The 16798-nt window shown below is 54.4% G+C and overlaps 1 protein-coding gene across 1 annotated transcript; it reads right to left on the bottom strand.

Annotated features, from left to right (window-relative positions):
- Window positions 1-2355: 2355 nt before the first annotated feature.
- LOC123567083 (coiled-coil domain-containing protein 188) lies at window positions 2356-3818 on the bottom strand. Its single transcript, XM_074003268.1, is given in 3 exon segments — window positions 2356-2378; window positions 2495-3422; window positions 3425-3818. Coding segments are annotated over 3 exon segments (1215 nt in total). The 5' UTR covers window positions 3689-3818.
- Window positions 3819-16798: the final 12980 nt, after the last annotated feature.

Raw genomic sequence — 16798 nt, 5'->3', positions numbered from 1 at the left:
CCGAGACCCTGTGTCCACGTGACCTCAGTGAGTCCCCCACCTGCTGCAGGGGGTCCAGCACCCCACAGGGGGCAGCACCAGAGCTGCGGGGACCAGCACAAACTTTGCTGAGCCTCCCTGTCCAACCAAGCTCTTTAGACCAAGCCACTTCCTCCTCGGGGAGCCCAGGCCTCCATGGGTTGGGCTGGGTGGGGGGTCTCAGGTTGCCCCTGAAGGTCTCTGCACTCCTGCCCTTCGCCTGACACATGAACAGATGCCTTAATTTCCTGGAGCCGCCAGCGTGGTGAGCCACTGGCCCCTGCCTGCCACCAGGGTCCTGTGGTCATGGCCAGCTCTGTCTGGGCCCCACTAGGGCTGCCTGCACCCAGAGACAATGCTGCTGGGAGCTCAGAGGGCCCGAAGCCCAAGCCCTGTGTCCTCCAGCAGAGGTACGGCCTGTGGCAGCGTGGCACTCTGGCCAGCCCTTCTCCGGCACAGGGTCCCTGTCCCTGGTTTACCCTGGGCTGCTGCTCTATTTCTCCCATTTTGGGATGAGAAAGCCACAAAACTCTCCTGCATTGTTCTTAAGGGCACCCCTGCTAATTAATTCCCCAAATAAAATTTTTGGTGTTGATCTCCACAGCTCTGTCTACCAATGTGTTGCCCTGGGTTGGGGAGGTGACAGGACCTGGGCAGGGAGGGTGGTGGCCAGGAAGGGAGGGGAGTTGCATGAGGGGCATGAGGTCAGTGGATCAGCAGGTTCAGTGCTGAAAACCTGACCTCTGAGGTCCCCGGGAGGGCCTGGCCCAGGGGGCAAGACCTGAGGACCCCCTAGTCCTTACTGCTGTTGCCTTTCAGTGGAAACCCTCCTAAGACCCCTTGGGGGTCAGAGCCCTGTGCAGAAGGGCTGCCTTCTGGAGGGCAGGTGGGATGTGGGGTGGGAAGCCAGCCCTGAGGCTGGGGTCTCCACCCTGAGGGACCCTCGCTGTTGGATGGCCCGGGTGTCTCTTCCCCAATTTCCACAGAGACGTGCTTACCAGCCATGTATGTCATGACTCTATGTCCAGCCACAGGCCCAGCCCTCAGGACAGACCCCGCCTCCACCCTTCTCTGCATCTCCTGGCAGGGATGGCGCACAGTGGTGCCGACATGGCCACTGGGCGTCTGGGGCAGTGCTGGTCGCCTGGCCTCCTCGCTGGAACCGCTGGGCCTCCGGCCTAGGACAGGAGGCCATCCACCTCAAGGTGCAGGAAGGGGTCCAGCAGGGCCCGGAGCTTCCAGATGATGGCGTGGCTCAGCAGGGGTGGCACCAACCCCTCGAAGGGCCTAGGGTTCACCATGTACACGTAGGCGCCCAGCAGGGCACCCAGCAGCAGCCTCAGGGTCAACAGCCTACGGGTGGCGACAGTTAGGGGCAGGGGTGCGCAGGGGGCCTGGGGGCTGGGCTCTGCCGCGCAGTCACCTACCAGAGCTGGCCTGCTAGGCCCTTGGAGCTTTCCAGCTTTGGCCTTCCTTTCTGTTGGGGAGGGGAGCCCACCCCGATGGTCCAGGCTGAGGGCGGGGATCCCTGACTTTGGGAAACCCTCCTCAGACAGGGCTCCCCCCACCACAGCCCTGGCCCTTTCCTCCTGGACAGGTTCCTGCAGCCACTTTTCAGATGCCCCCTGCCCTGGACCTGCTCTGCTGGAGCCCATTTCTCCCCCTCGCCCAAGCAGGGCCCTGGGTGGGGGGCTGGTCTCCAGACCCAGAGTGGGGCGTGGGGGGCTCACTGCCATGCTTGCCATCTGCGGCTCCTTCCTGGCCTGAGTGCGGCACTGGGCCTGCTCCCTGCAGAGGCCTGTCAGGACCCCACGCGCTCCACCCCCAGCCTGGCACCCACCCCCTGGCTCAGTGCTATGGAGGTGGGGGGTCAAAGATGGATCTGCCCTGTCCTGACCAGGACCCCTTCCGAGACCCTGCTCAGCCGACCTGGTCCCTGCCCCCATGTTACCTGAGAATCCCCAGCTAGATGTTGTCCTTCTGGTCCAGCACGCCCCGGACGTCCTCCTTGAGGTGTTGGGGGCCAGAGGAGGTAAGCACAGCAGGCCCCGGCCCCGCCCTACCCAGCCTCTCGCCTGCCCAGCCCCATCCTTCTGGGTGCTGCTCTGTGGGGACCTACCAGGAGCCTGGTGGCCTGGTGGTTCAGGGCCATGTGCATCTCAGCCATGCTGTCGGGAGGATGGTGGGGTCATGCCTGAGGAGGACCCACTGGGTGGGCCCCCAGCACCCCTCCCCCTCAGCCAGGCGGGCACTTCTGTGATGACCATCTTCTCAAAGCACAGGCGGATCTGCTGCAGCTCGTTCTGAGGGTGAGGCCCAGGGTGGGCTTGGGCAGCATCAGCAGGGTGGCAAGTACCTCCCTGCCGGGCCCACCGGCCTGCTGCATGAAGGTTCCTCCCCCTATAGGCCCTCCCCGAGGCCCACTGGCCTGCTGCACCAAGGTTCTTTCCTCCCCACTGAACCCCCCCAGGCCCACCTGGAGTGTTGCATGAAAGTTCCTCCCCCCACAGCCCCTCCCCCAGGCCCACCTGGGACTGCTGCACGAAGGTCTCTTGCCCCTGGCACAGCTCCTGCCACAGCAGCTGCAGAGGTACCCTGTTCCCCAAGGGCTGCATGCTAGCTGGGTCGGGGGGCTGTGGGAGAGCCCCCAGATCAGTCCCAAGGCTGTGGGCTAGTGGGGCATTGGCTGCATGGGGTCCTTGGGCTCTGTACCAGGCCAGGGGAGTGCAGCTTGAGTGTTCGGGACACAGGGGCAGGAACTGCTGCCCCGGCCCCAGGAGGGCCCCTAGCTGCTCCCAAAGGTCCTGGTTCTGCCTTTTCTGGGGGTGGGGGGCAGAGAGAGGGGACTGCCTGTCATGGCCGCTCCTGGGGCTGGAGCTGGGGCTGGGGCAAGGGTGCCAGGCGGTGGGTGGGGTGCTCACCAGACTGTGATTCTCCTGCTCCAGCTGCAGGAAGGACTGTTCTGCAGAACCCAGCGGCCCGCACTGCAGCTGGGACAGGGCTGCCCTGGGCGAGGCCAGGGCCCCTCCCTCCAGCGACAGGGATGGGCATGCACAGGGTCTGGGCCCTGAGCCAGTGGGTCCCTCCTGCCTGGAAGCCCTCTGATTTGACCCTGGGTGCAGGGGCCAGCCCCACCTGAGCCTTGTCTCCAGGTTTCCTTGTCTCAGTCCCTCAGGGTTTCTTGCTGTCTGCTCCTTGCTGGACAGAAAGATCGCAGGAGCCTTGCTCTCTACCCTGGGCCCCCTGCCCCTGTCTCCTGCCCCTGGAACTGGGTAAGGTCTCTGGGACTGAACTGAGTGAGCAGAGGAGATGGGGACCAGGCAGGGCCACCCTACAAATCCCTGGCAGTGCTAGTCCAGGCATTCTCCATGGCTGCTGGAGGCTGCAGCTGGGGGACACGGTGGGGGTGGGGGTGGGGGTGGCCGCAGGGGCCCAGGGTTTTCAGCCCCGCCATCCCTCCCTGCAACCCCTTACTGACCCCAGGTCCAGGCTCTGGCCTGGCCTGACCTACTGCCCTCTTATTGAGGGCTCTGGGTGACTCACTGGCTCCCAGGCTGCCCCAGGCAACAGTCACAAAGGCCTGGGTGCAGCCAGGGAGGTCGCAATGGGCCCCTTCCACCTGGTCCTGAAGCTGCCCCACCTGATGACCGCACTGCCTCTGACCCACCATGTGAGTTTTCTTTCTTCCTTTCTTTTTATGGGAAGGGGCCTTGCTCTGTCACCCAGGCTGGAGTGCAGTGACACAATGATGTCTCATTGCAGCCTCCAACTCCTGGGCTCAGGCAATCCTCCCACCTCAGCCTCCCAAGTAGCTAGGACTACAGGTGTGTGCAACCATGCCCGGCTAATTTTTAAATTTTTTGCAGAGATGGCAGTCTCACTGTGTTGTCCAGGCTGGTCTCAAACTCCTGGCCTCAAGCGATCTCTTGCCTCAGTGTCTGAAAGTGTTGGGATTACAGACGTGAGCCACTGTGCCCAGCCCTGTTATTTTTCTTAAGATGTAAAACAGATAATGCACACACAGTGTGGATTCAAAAAATATCAAACAATAAAAATGGCTTCCAAGCCTTTCCCACCTCTGTCTCCTGTCCCTGCAGCCAGGAGCCTCCTCTTTAAGCTCCTCCTGGAGGTGGGCTGCCATCCCCTGCCCCTCGTTCCCACTGAAGAGGTCATCCTGCAGCCCAGCTTTTCTTTTCACCTGATGTATCTCTGAGGTTTTAAAACATTCTTTTCTAGCTATGTATTGAACATTTACTTTATGCCAGATCCAGTACATGCCATTGTTACCCTCTGTTTACGGGTGGGGAAGCTGAGGCAGGAAGCCCTTTAGTCACTTGCCGAAGGCCACGCTGTTACCAGTGGGACTGGATTTGGGCAGCTGAAGAGCACTCATCCAACAATGGGGTCAGATTCATGCCCCAGGCCCATTCCCTCCTGCTCCCTGGTGCTCCTCACACCATCTGCCCCACTGCCTCTCACTGCCCCTTAGTCCCAGTGCCCATGTCCTCCTCCTTGAACCCCTCAACCCTCAGTTAACCCTCAGAAAGCTGGCTTGGAGAAGTCCTCATGTGGTAGGAACAGAGCCGTTCCCTCCTCTCCCAGTGTCCTGGCCCCACTGCAAGGTAACTTCAACTCCTACATCAAGAGGTGGGTCCCAGTCTCCACCGCTGGGCTCTGGGCCAACCTCGGATGCACTTGGCCAGTGGGCTGCTCCTAAGCTGCCGTGGGCAGAGGTTGGCACAACACTTGTGCGCTGGGCCTGGACCTTTCTTGCTTGGCTCTGGGGACTGTCTTCCATGCAGGAGGCCTGGGCTGGGCTACAGGATGAGAGGCCATGGGGCAGGAGAGGCTTCTGTTGTCCCAGCCAGTCCCCAGCTGCCTGAAGATGGGTGGACAAGCCAAGACCCCCAGAGAACCAGCCCAGACGGCAGCCAAGTGGCTGGCCATGTACGCTGAGTCCCAGGCTGTCATAGTTGTTTTGCCACTGAGTTTTGGAGTGGGCTGTGACGTGGGAGGAAACACTGAGAGCCTTGCCAGGCGTGGCGGCTCATGCCTGTAATCCCAGCACTTTGGGAGGCCAAGACAGGCGGATCATGAGGTCAGGAGATCGAGACCACCCTGGATAACATGGTGAAACCCCGTCGTTGTGGGAAGTCAGGGACTCAGAATGGAGGAACCAGCTGAAGCCATGGCAGAAGAACATAAATTGTGAAGATTTCATGGACATTTTTTATTCCCAAAATTAATACTTTTATAATTTCTTATGCCTGTATTTACTGCAGTCTCTGAACATAAATTGGGAAGATTTCATGGACATTGATCACTTCCCCAGTCAATACTCATAATTTCCTATGGCTGTCTTTACTTTAATCTCTTTTTTTTTTTTTGAGACGGAGTCTCACTCTGTCACCCAGGCTGGAGTGCAGTGGCCGGATCTCAGCTCACTGCAGGCTCCGCCTCCCAGGTTCACGCCATTCTCCTACCTCAGCCTCCCAAGTAGCTGGGACTACAGGCGCCTGCCACCTCGCCCAGCTAAGTTTTTGTATTTTTAGTAGAGACGGGGTTTCACTGTGTTAGCCAGGATGGTCTCGATCTCCTGACCTCATGATCCGCACATCTCGGCCTCCCAAAGTGCTGGGATTACAGGCTTGAGCCACCACGCCCGGCCACTTTAATCTCTTAATCCTGTCATCTTCGTAAGCTGAGGATGTATGTCGCCTCAGGACCCTGTGATGATTGTGTTATCCGTACAAATTATTTGTAAAACATGTGTTTGAACAATATGAAATCTGGGCACCCTGAAAAGGAACAGGATAACAGCGATTTTCAGGGAAAAAGGGAGATAACCGTAAGGTCTGACTGCCTGTGGGGCCGGGCAGAACAGAGTCATATTTTTCTTATTGCAGAAAGCAAATAGGAGAAATATCACTGAATTCTTTTCCCAGCCAGGAATAACCCTGGGAAAGGAATGCATTCCCAGGGATAGGTCTATTGACGGCTGCTCTGGGAGTGTCTGTCTTATGTGGTTGAAGATAAGGGATGAAATATGCCCTGGTCTCCTGCAGCGCCCTCAGGCTTGCCAGGATTAGGAAATTCCAGCTGGGCGAATTCTAGTCAGACCGGTTGTCTGCTCTCGAAACCTGTTTCCTGTTAAGATGTTTATCAATGACAATGCGTGCCCAGCAGGACATAGACCCGCATCAGTAATTCTAATTTCACCCTGGTCTTGTGATCTTACTCTGCCTCTCTGCCCTTGTGATCTTTTATTGTCCTTGGAAGCATGTGATCTTTGTGACCCACTTTCTATTCATACACCCCCCACTTTTGAAATCCCTAATAAAAACTTGATGGTTTTGCAGCTCAGGTCACCATCACGGTCCTACCAATATGTGATGACCACCGGAGGCCCAGCTGTAAAATTTCTCTCTTTGTACTCTTTCTCTTTATTTATCAGAATGGCCAACACTTAGGGAAAATAGAAAAGAACCTATGTTGAAATACCGGGGGCTGATTCCCCCAGTATCCTGTCTCTACTAAAAATACAAAACATTATCTGGGCGTGGTGGTGGGCACCTATAGTCCCAGCTACTCAGGAGGCTGAGGCAGGAGAATGGCATGAACCCAGGAGGCAGAGGTTGCCATGAGCTGCGATTGCACCACTGGACTTCAGCCTGGGCAACAGAGTAAGACTCTGTCTCAATAAAAAAAAAAAAAAAAGAGAGAGAGAGAGAGAGAGAGAGGCCTCACAGGCCTAGAAGCATCTTATCCTGACCTCACACCTGCTGGACATCGGGCTGGGGAGAGAATCAGGGCTGAGGGCATTTTCCCACAGGACTGGAAGGCCGGTCGTGGTCCTTGGTGGTGAGATCTGGCCAGGCTGCCAGCCTTCTCCCCAGAAGCCTGCAGGGTCCCCTCTGATCCCTGCGCCTCTGGGAGTCACACCAACTGCAGGTGTTTCCTTCCTCACCGTGCTGGGCGCTTGGTGAGCACGTTCTGCCTTGAGACCTGGCATTTCTTTGACAACATTTCTTGCTCATTCTGGAACTCCTGTCAGTCAGATGTTGGGCCCTTTGAATTGATCCTGTGAGTCCTTTCTACCTTTGCTTGTAGATAGACTTCCTTGAATACAAACACACACTCTCTCTCTGCTTTTTAAAAAGTTGGTTTTGGGGCCAGACATAGTGGCTCACACCTGTAATCCCAGCACTTTGGGAGGCCAAGGCAGGCAGATCACTTGAGGTCAGGAGTTCCAGACCAGCCTGGCCAACATGGTGAAACCCCGTCTCTAGTAAAAATACAAAAATTAGCTGGATGTGGTGGTGTGCACCTGTAATCCCAGCTACTCAGGAGGCTGAGGCAGGAGAATGGCTTGAATCCAGGAGGGGGAGGTTGTAGTGAACCGAGATTATGCCACTGCACTCCAGCCTGGCGACAGAGCCAGACTCTGTTTAAAATAAATAAATAAAAATTACAGACTGGTTTTGGATTTTAGCAGTCCTGTTTTTCATTTCCAAGACATCATTCCCCAAGCTCCCCTCTTCTTGTTCCAGAGAATTCTGTTCTGCTCTTAGGGATAAAGTGGGTTTGGGGGAAGACGAATCTTTTGCTTTCTGCATTTTCTCTCTTGTTCTTTTTTGTTTAGTCTTGGAACTTCCCATGAGACTCAGTGCTCAAATGTCTGGCTTTTCTTTCTTTTCTATCCCTGTTAATAGGGGAGGCAGGCAGAGCTGCCAGGCACTCCTCTCTTTAACTTGAGGAATCTGGACAGCCAGGTCTTGGAAGGGAGGCCTCCTGCCTCCAGGCGGTGTCTCAGGCTGCAGGGCTGCAATCTGGAGTGGGGACAGTACCGGCTCCCACTCATCTCTGGCTGCAGGGCTGCAGTCTAGAGTGGGGACAGTACCAGCTCCCACTGCTGTCCTGCCATGCTTGTTCGCAGCACTGGTATGGTCACTTCATACCAGTGACGAGGCCACTGCTTGCCAGCCACTTGCCTTCTTCCTGCCAGGCTGTCCTGCTAAGTCAGCCTCCGCTCACCACCTCAAGAAGTGTCTCGAAATAGTTTGTCTGCAGATGACCTCTCTCCTGTTCTCGGTGCCACGTGGGGCCTCCCCAGCAGAGGTGGCTGGACACCTGGTCCTGGCTGCTGGAGGCTGGCTGTTTAGCTGCCAGAGGGCAGCGGTAGCCTTCAGAACCCTCCCCTGGCCTCTGCCCTGTTTCCTTGCTGGAATGTCATGGTCTCAGGATGTGCTGAACTCAGAGACCCCATGGGACAACTTGGGATAGGGGCTAAGGAAGGCCTCTTGGAGGAGCCCTGAGGCAAGATGGCCTTGGGGTGGGGTGGAGGAGGCCCTGAGCAGCAGGGGAGGGGACTGCCTCCTCCTCTCTGTGTCCCTGAGTGAGTGGGGTGGGGCTGCACCTCTTCTGTGTGTCCCCAGCCTGCCAGGTGCCCCACAGGGGCCAGGATGATGAAGAGGGAGAGATCTTCACGGAGACGGGTGGCTCCTGTAATAAGGAAGACAACACTGGCTTCCTGGGCGAATAGCAAGGTAGGGTCCTTAGATCCCACCATAGGTGCCCAGGCCTGGATGAGATTCCCCAGTGGCCCCAAGGAGGCACCCAGGACACACTGAATGGCCCAGTGTCCTCCCGTCACCCTTGACCCTGGGCACACTACCCTCCTTGGCCTGGAAACCCCAAGCTCCCTGATGCCCCAGCCCCTCTCCCCACCTGTGCAGGAGATGGATGCTGCTGCTCTGTCAGTCAGCCCTAAAGCCCCTCCTCCTCCAGCCCCCCTCACCCCTCCCTGTAGTCCTTGCCAATCGCCCTGAGCCTGAGAAGGTGGGGGACTCTTGGAGAGACAGGGCCCTGGATCCCCAGCCCTGGGGTCCCCCACTCACGGGATCAGATATGCTAGCTTAACAAAGGCCAAGTGCCCTGCCAAGCAGTGTCTTGGATTGCGGTGGGCATGGGGGTTTGCCTCAGGTCCAGGCTCTGGGATGTCGTGCAGGACAGGGCGTGGCTGCGGCAGGGGCACTGGCTGGAAGCCAGAACTCCCGGTCTCAAGGACAGAACGTGTGGCCAGCGTGGCTTGCTGGGAGAGCCGTGGCCCCGTTGCCAGGCTGGCACCTCCCTGGACGTCAGTTGCCATGGAAGCCACTTCCTGCCCATGTTGCCATGGTGTCCAGATGGCCTTGGGGAGCCTGGTTCAGAGGGGCTGCCCTGTGCCCTTACCCCTCCTCTGCTGCCCAGGAATGGGTTGGGAGGGCAAAGAGGAGGAGAGGCTGGGACGCCCAGCATGGAGACCTGAGTCCTTCCTGCTGGAGCGAGGCTGCAGCCCAGGGCAGGGGCCAGAAGGGGCTGTTCTGCTGTCCACACTGCAGCCTTGATGTTCCATGCCCTAAGCTCATTTTATTTATTTTCTATTTTTATGTTTTAAGACAGGATCTCACTCTGTTGCCCAGGCTGGAGTGCAGTGGTGCAGTCACAGCATATTGAACTTCCACCTGGGCTTGAAGAATCCTCCCACCTCAGCCTCCTGTGTATTGGGGACCACAGGTATGTGCCACCATGCTCAGCTAATTCTTTATTATTTTATTTTTATAGAGACTGGGTCTCGCCATGTTGCCCAGGCTGGTCTTGAACTCCTGGCTCAAGTGATCTGCCTGCCTCAGCCTCTCAAAATGCTAGGATTACAGGTGTGAGCCACCTCGCCTGTGCTTGGCTGCTCCCAAGCATATCTCAAAAGCCAAGAAACAGGCCCTGAGTGGATGGAACTCGGGGTCACTGGGCCGGCCACAGCCCTCAGAGGACCCCATCTCTGTGTCCCTTAACATGGGCTCCTGGCCCACACCCACCCAGGCTGCCTGGCAGGGTCTGCTCCCTCTCCAGCCCTCAGAGCTGCCCTACGTGGAGGGTTGGGGGTCCCAGAAAACCTGGGAGAAATGGCCATGGGCCCTGGCGTGGGCACTATCCTTCATGTCCTCCCAGGGCCTGGGCTGTGGCCTGAGGTGTGAGCACTCCTTTGCCTCAGGAGGGGAAGAGGTGCGTGGTGGCCTTCAGTCAGGCCCGTGGGGTTCCAAGAGTGGTCTTGGGCCTCCCAGCTTCCCCTAGACTCACAGCCAAGAGGACGGGTCTACCGGGGGCTATGTGAGGGATGCGGTGGCCTGCAGAGCGCCCCGCCCTGTCCAGGGCCAGGGTGGCGAGTGGACACATGCCCTGAGTGCCGGGCAGCTTCCTCTGCCTTCCCACCCTGTGGGGCACCCCTGAGGGGACAAAGGACAGATGGGGGCTGGGTCCTGGGAACAGGGTGTAGGGGAAGGGCAGAGTGCTGGGGATGCTGGGCCCACGACCGCCCTGTCCCTGGGGCTTCCCCATGTCAGAGGCGAGGCTCAGAGAGGTAAGGGCTCACCCTTTGTCTGCCCTGTTCCCAGTATGGCCAAGCCACTCCCAGGGTGCGGGCGATGGCAGGCCATTTGTCTCCCTCCTGAGTGAGTCTCTGGACACGGATTCTCACATTTTTTATTTAAGAATCAGAGAAATTTAAGAATGTCAAGGAAAAATTCTCTCATGGACAATGCAACCCCAGTAAATGACTATCAGCTGGGGTGTCCAGGGCTCCAAGGCCCCAGGAGGTGGCTATGCTGGGGCTGCCAGGCCCCTGACTCCAGGGTCACCGGGGCTGAACTGAACATGCCCACCCCTGTCCAGGCCCAGAGACACCCTGTCCCTGAGGAGCCCCCCGGCGTGGCCAGTCCACCTTCTTGGCACTCATTGCCCACCTGCCCCTTCTAGTCGGACAGCCGAGCCTGGGGGGACAGTGTGGCAGAGTGCCTGATGGTCGGTGCCCAGGTCATCTCTCAGGTCCTTGCTGGGGCCAAGAGCCAGGACTCCTTGCCCGTCCCCATCGCTGCCCTGTGCCTGCCCAGCACCCGCTGGGGACTAGGCTGCCCATTGGAGCAGTAAACAGTGCTGGGCTGTGAGCTCCTGGGGCCTGTCTCTGTGTCCCAGTACCAGGCTCCTGGGTTGAGCGAGAGACAGGGGGCGGGGCAGGTGAGGAGCAGAGTGGCAGGGCCCAGAATCCCTCCATGCCCGCCCCTCGGTCTCCTGGACTTGTGTTCAGGTACGGGCTGGAGCTGTGGTGCAGTTCCCAGTCTCACCACCAGATAGCACCACGCCCCTGCAGACGCAGTGCCCAGAGCAGGCCAAGTGGTTCTCAGGAGCTGCAGCCGGGGCATCCAGCAGGGCAGGAAGTTCTGTCAGGGAAGGGGCAGTACTGGGGGAGCCCCCTCCCCACTTGGATCTGAAGTTCCCATGGGGGCCTAGGACAGGGGCTGGCCGGGAAGTCAGACGTTCCCTTGCTGAGTCGAGGGTGTCTATCCCACATTTCACATGGTGACAAATCATCCCAGACACCCCGGCACTGTCCCGGGGCTGTTTGCTACCCCTCCCAAGGGGCAGGGCTCCTGTCTTGGGGCCTTCTCAAGCATAGTAGCCTTCGGGCAGCCCCGGCCTGGCCCCAAGTTGTCCCACTTGTCAGGGGGCAGTGGGCTCTGGGGGAGGGGTCCCAGCTCCTGTCCAAGGTCGTGACTGCCCCGACCAGGGTGTGGCAGCCGCTGTGGCCTGGGTCAGCGAGGCCGTGGCTGGGGAGTGGCCTGGGTGTAGGCGCTGCTCTCAGCTAAGAGACAGCCCATCTGGAGGAAGAACCAGGAATCAGAGGGATGGCCAGGTTCCCGGCCCACAGGAGGCCAGCTTAGGGTCAACAGGGGTCCCCTGTAGAGACTCCAAGAGGCAAACCACATGGAGAGTCACCTGAGAGGGAATGATGGAGGCTGGGGGAGGTGGAGCCCCCACGAGTTCTACAAATATGGAAGGTTCAGTGACAAGGAAAGCAGGTGTTCAGCAATGGGCCAGGCATGGAAGGTGGGGAACATTGAGCTTATAGGAGATTGGATGGGAAAGGAGTTTCTGGGGGCTGCAATGCCCTGAAAGGACACTGTGGAGGGAAGGACTTGGGCTTTAAAGAATGAGAAGGATTGGTATAGAGGCAGGAAAAAAGACAGGTAGGACATTCCAGGCTGTGAGTGGACCTGGGCTTGGGCAGGGCTGACCAGCTGAGAATCTGATCTGGAGCCCTGCCTCTACTGACAAGGAAGGAGCTTGCAAAGCTGCTCCTCGCTCTTGGTGTTTCTGTCTTCATTTAGCACCTCAAGGTTGAGCTTCTAGACTCTGCAGGGACCAAGTACCAATGCAGCCAAGCTCACAGGACTGATCTCTTTGTGACCAGGAATCCTGATTCCATTCCATGGCCACAAACCAACAAACACCCATCCCCAGATGTGGTGTTTGCTAAAGATGACAAGGAGAGCCAGGCAAGAGAGTGAGTGTGATGCAGTGGCAACCTGTGTGCCATGTGCACCTTCCGTTATAGGGGCATGGGGCTAGGCAGGGGTAGCAGGATGGACTCATATGTGGAGGACCAACCTGTGGCTGATTGGCGGGCATTTTCCAGCTTTCATTTTCCTAGATGCTTTCAATATCATGCTCTGACCTGGTCCTCCTCTGAAAATAGCTGCAGGTGGTTGCACATTTCTGTGGGAACAATGCCTCAGACTCTGAGGTCCTGCTGAGGTGCCTGAGGACAAAATCCTCCAAGGAGCTGCTGACCCTCAGCTAGATGAGGACGGAGGGGGCAGTTTTGGGGGCAGTGTTGCCCTTTGAATGAGGAGGTGAACAAATCCTACTGCTCTGTTATTTGTTTGGATTTGGAACATGGAAAAGAGGAGGATTGGGGATACTTGGTAACAGCTGTGAAAAAAATAAGTAGGGGTATAGAACCCTTGTAGGTAATTTAAGAAAATTGTTGGGGCAGGGGTGCAACTTAGCCTGGAGAAGATTCAGCAAAGTACAAGGTTTGTCTCCAAGTCCCTGAAGGCATCTCACTGGAGAGAGGGACCACACTTGTTACGCATGCTTCCAGAAGCTGAAGTCGATCAGGACCTGGAAGTTCTATTAGGAAGTCATTTTAGTTTTGTGTAACTAAAAACTTTTCAAGACCTCAGTTGTCTGGAAAAGGACTGGGCTTCTTTAGAAGGTGGTGAGATGCTCACCTTTCCAGGTATTTAAGCAAAATCTAGCTGACCCAGGCTGACAAACTTTCAATCAGTGAAAGTTAACTGGACCGGGTGATCTTTTATGTCCCTTCCAATCTTGAGAGCCTTTGATGAGTCTTTGAATGAACAAGATCATTATCTTTCAGATTTCAACATTTGCTAGTTATGCGATGTGTACTCAATGTCCACTCTGAGCCATGCTAGAGACTCAGTGAAATGGATAATAAGTCCTGGACCTGATGTTGTGTGGAACTCTTTCATGTGCTCCTTTCTACCCAAATCCCAAAACAGAAACCTAAAGAAACCGTGATTAGAGCTGAGTGTTGCTTTCTAAGACCCAAAAAATATCCAGACACGTCCAAGGCACTGTGTCTCAGGGAGACATCTGAGGAAGGTGTTAACACCAACCTCTACAGTCCTGGCCACTCCATCTACCACCATTTTTCCCTTTGCATTTGGCCAGTGGTTCACAAACTTGAACATGCATTGGGATCACCTGGAGGACTGGCTACAAGAAGGTTCCTGGGCTACACTCCAACCACAGAGTTTCTTATTGAGGACCTGAAGTGGGCCTGAGAATGTGCATTTCTAACAAGTTCCCAGATGATGCTGATGCTGCTGGTCTAGGAACCACACTTTGAGAATCTCTGTGCTAGGCTGTATTAGTCTCTTCTCATGCTGCTAATAAAGACATACCTGAGACTGGGTAATTTATAAAGGAAAGAGGTTTAATAAACTCACAGTTCCACATGACTAGGGAGGCCTCACATCATGGTGGAGGGTGAAGGAAGAGCAAAGGCACATCTTACATGGCAGTGGGCAAAAAAAAAATCTTGTGCAGAGGAGCTCCCCTTTATAAAAACCATCAGATCTCGTGAGATTTATTCACTATCATGCAAATAGCATGAGAAAGACCTGCCCCCATGATTCAATTACCTCCCACCGGGTCCCTCCCACAATATGTGGGAATTATGGGAGCTATAATTTGAGATTTGGGTGGGGACACAGCCAAACCATATCACAGGCCACTGTTTTTCTTAGGTAGATGTTATTATTCCCATTTAGCAGATAAGAAAATAAGGCACAGACAAGTTTAGCCCCCTTGCCGAAGTACATGGCAGAGCTGCCAGGAAATGATATATTGAGCTGGGCCCATAGTGTTTGCTTTTACTTTTTTAGCGCATTTAAGCCAGTGCTAGACTGGGTCGGCTTTGCTTGGCCAGGATTTGGGACAGCAGATTTTGTGAACAGAAATAGCTGCTGATTTTTTTTTCTTCCTTATTACAGAAAAAGGTTTTCCCTCAAGTGGTTGATGGTGCTTTCTTTCCTAATGAGCCTCTAGATCTATTGTCTCAGAAAGCATTTAAAGCAATTCCTTCCATCATCGGAGTCAATAGCCACGAGTGTGGCTTCCCGCTGCCTATGGTAAGAATTCCAACTGTCCATGCTGCCACTCCCTCAAACTGATGCAGCTCTTGGCTTCAACAGCTGGGCATTTCCACAGATGACATCAGCTGTTGTAAGTGCTGGAGCCCACCAGCCAAGCACACAGTGATCACCTTTCCTCTCTCTGAAAAAGGGTAAGTGAGTCACAGCAAGTGTCTGCCTTACTCCTCATGTGATGAGGTTTAGGGTGGAAGAAACAACTACATAAAAAGGAAAGAGGGGATGGGTCCATTTGGTCTTTGTTCAAAAAATATTACAAATGATTGTTTCCAAAAAATGCAGTGCTACTTCAGAGTTGACATTCAGATAGGTTTGAAAAACTTCAGTCCTTTAAACATGTCATGTCCAGCCTTGGTTCTGGCATCTTGACATCCAAGAATGCTAAGGTTGTATAAGTTGCAAAATTGTTGAATCATTTTATTTATTCAACATGTATGTACTGAGTATTTATTACAAGCTTATAAAAACTGAGCAGTTGGCAGCGAGCATGGTACCAGCTTTCTGGGAGCATACACTTTAGTGGGGAGAGACAGATGAGACACGAGGTTGAGAAGATGATTTCGGAGAGTAATAAATGCTATGAAGGGCACAAGTGGGGAGAGAAGATATCTTTAGGGAGACAACAGGTGGTTAGGAAAGGCTCCTCTGGGGAGAGATTGTTGAGTTGAGGCCTGGGTGCCGGGAAAGACCCATTATTTTTTTATTCCATGGTTTAGGAAGACTCTCTTCATCGGAAATAAACTTTTCATCTGTCCTCAGAAGAGTGGAGGCTTCAAATTCCTAATACTGTTGAAGCTCATGTAGACAGACTGACCTCCTCATTTTAAGCTGGAGGAAGTGGGTTTATGAAATAAAGAGGTTTGTCAAATTACAAAGCTAGCTGATGGCTGTGTAGAACCAGAATCCCGAGTTCATTGGCTTATGAAAGCATGTTCTATCATTAATTTGACCTCCAGGGCAATGTTTTGAAGTGGGACTAGTGATTTTTGTCCTCATGTTGCAGATGAGGCCACTGAATCACAGCTCATGGCTTAAGTAAGTACTTTCAGTGATTTCTGGTTGTGTATTAGAAAGAAGAAGGCAGGTGCTAGTGATGACAACCACCACTGTGACTACTATAGCCAGTTCCCCTATGCCTTCCAGTGCCAAGCACAGGCCATCCAAGCAACAACTTGAAAACAGGCATGATTATCCCTATTTTAAAGAAACTGAGGCTCAGAGCAGCTAAAGTGGCTTTCCAACATCTCCCAGCTAATAAGGAGACACTGGTATATAATTTTTATGCATTTAGGCTCTGTCTTTTATTTTATTATTTTATTTTATTTTATTTTATTTTACTTTTCAGTCAGAGTCTCAATCTGTTGCCCAGGCTGGAGTGCAGTGGCACAATCTCGGCTCACTGAAACCTCCACCTCACCGGTTCAAGCAATTCTCCTGCTCAGCCTCTAGAGTAGCTGGGATTACAGGTGCCTGCCAGCATGCCCAGCTAATTTTTTTTGTATTTTTAGCAGAGACAGGGTTTCACCATGTTGGCCAGGCTGGTTTTGAACTCCTGCCCTCAAGTGATCCACCCACCTTGGCCTCCCAAAGTGCTGAGATTACAGGCATGAGCCTGTGCCCAGCCTGGCCTCTGCCTTTAAATGCTGAGTTCTCTGCTTACCTGCTGTGTGACATTAGGGAAGTTGCCTACCCTCTCTGAGCCTCCATTCCTTCATCTGTGAAATAAGGTTAATTTTAGCACCTGCCTCACAGGTATACATCAAACAGCCTGGCATACAGTCAGTCCTCAGTAAATGTTAGAAATTGGAGTTATTCAAGTGACAGAATTTGTAGAGCTCAAAAGCCTGTGTGGGTGCTGAAATTCCATGTGAATTTGCAGTTAAACCCATTGCTAGCTGTTAGAAATCACAGGAAATTCCCCAGAAACAAATCCCAGCTCCTTAATGTACAGAGAAAGTTTTTAGTAGTTAAAATATGCTTGTGGGTAACTTGAATGACTCTGAGGGTCCCCTGAGATTCCAGGAGATAGGTATGGTCCTAGTATTCATTTAAGTATTGGCCATAGTGATTCATTACCCCAAGATTTTCAGCAGAAAACATACCAAGAAAATTCATTTGTCAGGTGGATAGTATTTCTGCTGCCTCACGTTTTAAAGCTGTAATTTTGCCAGAAAATGGTAATTTAACAAATAATCACATGAAGCGCTTACTACATACCAAGTACC

Source organism: Macaca fascicularis, chromosome 10, assembly GCF_037993035.2.
Source record: "Macaca fascicularis isolate 582-1 chromosome 10, T2T-MFA8v1.1".
NCBI classification, from domain to species: domain Eukaryota; kingdom Metazoa; phylum Chordata; class Mammalia; order Primates; family Cercopithecidae; genus Macaca; species Macaca fascicularis.
Note: the sequence above shows the minus strand (reverse complement) of the source record. Positions and strands in the feature narration are given on the sequence as shown.